Here is a 6,842-nt window from a genome sequence, read left to right on the forward strand (position 1 = left end):
ACAAGCTGATACGATGGCGCATAATAATTCATGCATGTATTGATGGTTACAGCCGACTTATTATTTACCTGCAATGTGCAAATAATAACCGAGCCTCAACTGTTCAGAGTTTTTTGAACATGGAGTCACAGAGTTTGGTTTACCATCAAGAGTCCGTTCTGACCATGGCTTGGAAAATGTTAGTGTTGCACGCTATAGCTTACTAATAGGGGTTGTGGCAGGGGCAGTATGATAACCGGTAAATCTGTGCATAACGTTAGAGTTGAACGCCTTCCACAGAGATGTTTACTGTGGGGTACTTTCTCATTATGTCTGGCTGTTTACGACTATGGAAGAAGATGGTTTGCTTGACTGTCTTAATGAACATCACCTTTTTGCATTACACTATGTGTTTATTCCGAGAATTCAAAATTCTCTTGACGAATTTAAGTGCCAATGGAATAGCCACCCTGTTAGTACGGCTGAGAACCTAAGTCCAGAACAAATGTTCATCAGGGGAACTATGACCAATTGCAATAGGAATATACTGGCAGAAGAGAATGCCCATGAACAACTTGGTGCCGGTGTAGATTTAGACGAAGATGGAACTGTCTTAATCAGTGATGATGATTACGATGTTTCAGTACCACAAGTAAATGTCAGTGAAGAGCTAACCAACTTGGTACATGAAACTATTAATCCCTTAGATGACGATGGATATCATGGTGTAAATTTATATAGAGCATGCGTAGGTCTGCTATGTGAAACAACAACCAATCAATAGTGTATCCAGTTTTTTAATTTTAATGAAATGTCAAAGTTACATTATAAAAATATGACATTGTTTCAGAACAGAAACAAACTGGCGTTTAAGGCCTGGTTTAGACCTCAAACTTTTTATTTGCCAAAATTGATATTATGGAGCTAAAAGACTTCGTTCAAGTTCATTTGCGTTCAATTCCACACAAAAAGTTTGATGTAAGGAATAGGCCTATTAAAAGTCAGTTAAGCATGCAAGCGGTGATTGATATGGTAAAGCCTTCAGGAGTTTAGCAGCAAACAACTGAAGGAAAACATTGAGTTGAATTAGAAGGCAACTATACTAGTTGGTTTATATTTGAATTGGATCCGCTAATTCCCTAAAATTTTGGACTAACACCGATTTATTTTTAAAAAAATCAATTGAATTTTCTTGTTTGTGGTCAGGGGTATTCAAGCCATTTAACAAATGCATAATTATCACTGCTACAAAAAACTGTTAAAAAATTGGTACACAATGGTTACTTTCTTTAGTTTATGTAATTATGTAATAGTACTGTATTTCATCAAAATCTTTTAGCCTGCAATTGCTGAAAATCACCATTTGCATGTTCAACATAAGAAGTAACTACTAACACAAGACTAATAAAAAATTGGCTAAAACTAGCTGAGATTAACCTTAAAAGTACCTCAAGCTAAATAAACCAAATATTAACTGTAAAAAAATATTAACAAAACCTTGACTTAACGTCTTACACCTAAAGCTGGTTTAAACAATATGGAATGACCATGACAATTTATCAGCTAAGATATTACTAAACTCCTCAGCTAGGTCATTATAACATTGGTATGTACTTGGGAGCTCCAGCAATGGTGCACAAGTATGTGCGACTGGCCGCCTAGCAAAACCTTGGACAACCACAAATGCAACCTTAATCTGTTTAGTTACAATAATATCACTACCAGTCGTAAATTGAAGAAATCGTGTTAAAGACTGACCCTGTAGAGACTTTACGTACTGCTTTAAAAAATCGAAACATTGGTTTTCAGCATCCTTAGATGGCTCACACTTGAATAGTTTTATTACCTTACGGGTTGTCGGACGCTTTTCATCATACATTTTCCTAACTCCTTCAATAGATTGGAAAGGAGGAAACGACTTTAATGCATGAATATAAGGGGTCCAACAGTGGACAACGTATTTTGGCTTTTGCACAAGTTCTTGGTGTGCAAGCTCAGAAAATAATGACATTATGTTTTCTCTACTTGGTATGCGAAAACACTTGTATGAACTCAATAGTTCTAATACTTCATCATCATTAGGAGATAACTCCTCATCCCTACACTTATCAAAGGTCTCGCGCTCATCATCAGAGATGTACATTCTGAATGATTGTATCAAGTCTTGATGAGTTAAACTTTCTTCCTCAAAAAGGCAAGTAGCAATAAATACTGAGGAAAATGAAATTGGGAAATATTTTTCCCTGATGTAGCCATAAATAAGAATCCTAACAATTGCCACCCATTCCATTTTTTGATGATCATGCCTAATTGCAGGTACTTTCTCCTGCACACCTACAGCCAAGGAATCAAAAAATTGCTGCCAAAAGCTTGTAAGAACATCCCTGGCTACACCTACCCCTTCACCCTTTTCAGGCAAGCCATTAAAACCTACAACAGTAAACATTAAAAGATTACTTAGGATGTCTGGATCTTGAAAAAGGATAATCATGTCCTTTTTGATGGTGGTCCTGTGCACTGTTACAGCTCTCACTGAATAATTTTCCATCTGCCCAGGTGTCAAAGGGTGCACTAAATTAGGCAAAAAGCAATTATATGTATTTGAAACTGACAACATCAAATAGGAAAATTTTATATACTAAAGGCGCTGTTACACTATGCAATTTTCCTTGCAACTTACAATGCAAATATAATTTTGAGGGATGTTAATTAGTAAAGAGTGTTCGAAATGCTAAGAAAACGTTAGTAGATCGTGAGAAATGTTCGTATTTGTCAACTTTAGATGCCTCAGGAGTAGAATTGCATTGCAAGTTGCAAGGAAAGTTGCATAGTGTAACACCGCCTTAAGTTACTTATAAATTTTAACAAATTAATTTTATAATTTCTGTCTTAATACTTTGTCAATTACCAAAAAATAATGCTCAAAACAAAATTAAACAAAATGAACTAGAACAGTTTGAACACAAACAGTATGAACTAATCTGGACTTTTTGCTGCTTTTCATCTTGTCAACTTACCATTTGCACAGATTGGTTCAAGAAAACTATTGGGCAAGTCATCAAGGTCTGGCAGTTCTGGCAATATTATTTCAGAAACATCATTAACTTGTTCCACATTTACAGGGTCTAAAATTTTAATTTTTAAAGGCTTTTTGTGTATCACATTTTGAAAAATATGACAAAATACATGTGACAAAGACCTAACATTACATTATGAGAATCCATGGGGGACAACATAACTGATTTGTGAAACTGAAACAAGGCAGTGAATATTGTTTGGTTCATGCATTTTACTTAACTCACCATTAACCTGTTCATCAAGTACAGCAGGCATTGATATCAACTCTGAAACGTCCTCTACATTCACATGTTCTAAAATTTTTATAAATTAATAATTAATTATTTAGATCATTCACTTCAATACTTGCAAAATAATTGACACACCATCAACTGGTTCATCAAAAATATCAGGTAAGGTAGCAGGAACAGGGATTGAATCTAAAAATATAGAAACTATACATGTTGAAACTATATTTGTTCATATAATTGCTTATATGATTTTAGCAAAGCCTACAATTGTTACATGAAGAAACCCTCAATTGTATGCCTTGCAACAAATTACATTGAGTTTCTCTAACCCACCATTATTCTTAACTGAATTAATTAGTATTCAAGCCAAGAATTGTGATTTTGATTGCTACAAGCTAGATGATAATTAACACAAACTAATTATATATATGAATATATACTGTATCATATTAGTTGACAGCATGTTAATAACAAAACTCCATGTAAACCATCAAAAATTAACAGCTTATACCAGACTCCCATTTACCTGTTCCTTTAATATCTTCAATTTCTATGAGTTCTGGTTCTTGGACTTCTTGCTTAATTATAAACTCTTCATCATCAAATTGATCATGACTGTCACAACCAGCAAGTTTTTCTATTGAGCGTATGTATACAGCACCTTGGCCTGACAACTTCAGAAGCATGTTGCAGTTCATCATGACACCAGGAGCTAAATTTGGCAAAACGAGTTTTCCATAGGAGGCCTGTAATAAGTAAATATAATGTGAACATTACATGCCTATCAGGGAGCTTAAATGGGACTGGTAATCAAAGAATACCCTGGATTTGTTTTCATGCAACAATTTAATACATTGTTCTAAGGAAGAATTTATAACACAGGCATTGTTATAAGAGATTACAGGTCTATGTTTTTGTAGTATACATACATAATTACGTACCTTGACGTATTCATAACCACAACATTGGATCTGGGGAAAGACTTTTTCTATTTCTCTTTTCAAAGTAACATTATCCCATTCTCTTACAAAAGGAAAGCTGTGAATAACGAAACCATCACTTTCTAAAGTAACCCGAGAAGAATGAGTAGGAACTGAAGTTTGAATTGGGTCCGGAACCAACACCAAGTCTTTGTGAACTGCTTTCGGCTTGATTTCTACTTTAGAGCTTGACGTACGCTTTCGCTTTTTCTTGTTGACACCAAAAGGAGTCGCCGAAGCCCGAGTCAACGGCATTTGTGTTGACCTTATGGTTGAATTGATAGAGGGAATTACTGGAATTTCAGCGCTGTTTGACTGCAAATTTGCTAAGCTGGGAAAACTCCTTCGCAGTTCTTCCGTTAAGGTTAACCTACTGTTTCCTCTGGAATTGTTCGTCGAACAGGTCTGGTTATTAGGAGAAATATTAGCGTTTTCCAGTTCACTTATTCTTTGCAACGCGTTACTCAAGTGAAATTGTAGTTCATTCTGGTTTAGCATCTTCGACAATCGCAGAATCCGCTACAAATGGCGGCCGTTGCATTTTCACTAATTTCACATGATGTAAACAAGCCCGCAAAGCATCTTAATTAGAACATATATTTTTCGAAAGGCATGTATTTTTGGAGTTTGGCAAATTTTATAAAATTTCACAATTATTTTCGTGGTTGAGTTTAGTTTGCCATGGCGATACCAACTTTAGCCAATATTTATGAAAATATTAACATGTATATTTTAAGTTGAACACAAAAATTTTAAGTTTAGCATATATTTTTCAAGTTTGTCCGATATATATTGAGATCAGAACCAATTAATTAAGTTTAGCAGATACTTATCAAGAGTTGAGTGGATATATTTTTGCATTTAAGCAAACTTTCGTAGTTTGACACATATTTTTTTCTAAAAGACAATTTTGTCCGGTTCGGCGCCTCATAAAACAAGGTTACAAAAAGGAGCATGCTGAAGTTACAAAAAGGAGCAGAGGTTACAAAAAGGAGCAAGGTGTAGCAAAATGCTCCTTTTTGTAACCTTGAAGGTTACAATAAGGAGCACCTTAGGTTACAAAAAGGATCATGAATATGACTATCTATCTATCTATCTATCTATCTATCTATCTATCTATCTATCTATCTATCTATCTATCTATCTATATCTATCTCGCGCGAGGTTTTGCGTGATAATTGCGAGTTTGGCTATCGTGGTTGTTGCTTACTTCCCTAAAATGCCAAGACCGTATTCAGATGATTTGCGCTGGAGAATGGTATATCAACGTATATTTTTTGAAAGAAGTTACGATGAGGTTGCATCTCAGTTATTTGTCAGCCCCAAAACTGTTTACCGAACAGTTAGCACTTTTCTTGCCACGGGTGATGTGAAACCATGCCATTTTGGTCGCCCAAACGAGAGCACAACTTTGTTTCCTCATGAAGAGTACATTATCATGGACTGCCTTCTGCGAACACCTCAAATACAGCTTAGCGAAATAGCAAATTACATTATCAACGTTCCACTTGGTCCTTGATCCTCAACTTCCTTATTTATTTCATTATAATTAAATGTTTATAATTTGCATTTATTTGCTTATAAGTTCCAATATAACCAGAGAGCAGCGTGGCAGCATCTTCAAACAACTTAGCATCAAATGTAGTATAACAACTGCCTAAAATAGACGAAACATTTCTCAACGTTTCAACCTGAGGGCCTTCGTCAGGAGAGTTAGTATGAAAATAAATAGGGGAGAATACATGTTTTGTATGGGGGCAAAACACATGATAAAATTGGGCCAACAGAAAACAAAAAATCAAAACAAATTTGAATACATTACATTGCTAAAGAGAAGCCTGATAATGGGCTACGAATAGCCCGCAATAAGGGAAGCCTGATCAGCAACGAAAATGTATTACAACCGATTATTGCAAACAGCTTTTATGTAAACAAAGAAATGGGAGTCATATTACTCTGGGTGAAGTCGCTTAAATGAAAGAGAGTCCATTCATTTATGCCTGGGGGATGGAGAGTGCCAAGACTGTGGCAAGACTAGTAACAGGCTTGGTGTTATTGTGGTTGATAACTGCTCTACGATGTTCACAAACCTTACCCTTAGAGATCTTCCAATTTTACCGATATATACTAAACCACATTTGTTGCATGAGATGCAATAAATGAGGTTGGAAGGAGAGGCATGTGAAATGGTGCCTGATGAAAAACTGTGAATTGGGAGGTGAAATGACAGTGTCAAAATCGGTAAATGAGCATGTTTCACATTGGCCAATGGCACAAGGGAATGTGACATTGGGCTCTGAACAGTTTTGCTGTAGAGAGCTGTGAACCAATGCATCCCAGATATTTTTTATGCGCCGAGATTAGCGGGTTATCTGTGAAAATGGAAGATGTCTCAGGATCATTCTGCAGGATATGAAAATTCCTAAGTAAGACATCCTAACAGCAAAATTGAAGGGATGATGTGTTAGAACTAAGGAAGTAGAATTAATGCTAAAGGTGCTAGAGACAGAGTCTCTAAGAGTGTCTAAGCGGGAAATGTTAGACGCCTTAGATAAGGTAGTGTCAATAAGTGGGG

At 35.8% G+C, this 6,842-nt stretch overlaps 1 protein-coding gene across 1 annotated transcript; it reads right to left on the reverse strand.

The window, feature by feature from the left end:
* Nucleotides 1–1,468: 1,468 nt before the first annotated feature.
* Nucleotides 1,469–5,189, reverse strand: LOC114530437. Its single transcript, XM_028552052.1, has 6 exons — nucleotides 4,229–5,189; nucleotides 3,814–4,033; nucleotides 3,423–3,476; nucleotides 3,282–3,350; nucleotides 2,997–3,104; nucleotides 1,469–2,550 (listed from the first exon to the last, which is right to left on the reverse strand). The coding sequence occupies exons 1-6, from the start codon at nucleotides 4,763–4,765 to the stop codon at nucleotides 1,508–1,510; spliced, it is 2,031 nt and encodes a 676-aa protein (XP_028407853.1). The 5' UTR covers nucleotides 4,766–5,189; the 3' UTR covers nucleotides 1,469–1,507.
* Nucleotides 5,190–6,842: the final 1,653 nt, after the last annotated feature.

Source organism: Dendronephthya gigantea, unplaced genomic scaffold, assembly GCF_004324835.1.
Source record: "Dendronephthya gigantea isolate DGI-Jeju-01 unplaced genomic scaffold, DenGig_1.0 000062F, whole genome shotgun sequence".
Classification (NCBI taxonomy): Eukaryota; Metazoa; Cnidaria; class Anthozoa; order Malacalcyonacea; family Nephtheidae; genus Dendronephthya; species Dendronephthya gigantea.

What these genes read in the sequence shown, in the direction of transcription:
- LOC114530437 (XM_028552052.1), bottom strand. Translation starts at nt 4,765, where the DNA reads ATGCTAAACCAGAATGAACTACAATTTCACTTGAGTAACGCGTTGCAA. An exon ending in GTGGTTATGAATACGTCAAG is followed by an intron (nt 4,034 to 4,228) that starts GTACGTAATTAT and finishes TACTTATTACAG; the next exon opens with GCCTCCTATGGAAAACTCGT. An exon ending in TTTTGATGAACCAGTTGATG is followed by an intron (nt 3,351 to 3,422) that starts GTGTGTCAATTA and finishes TAAAAATTTTAG; the next exon opens with AACATGTGAATGTAGAGGAC.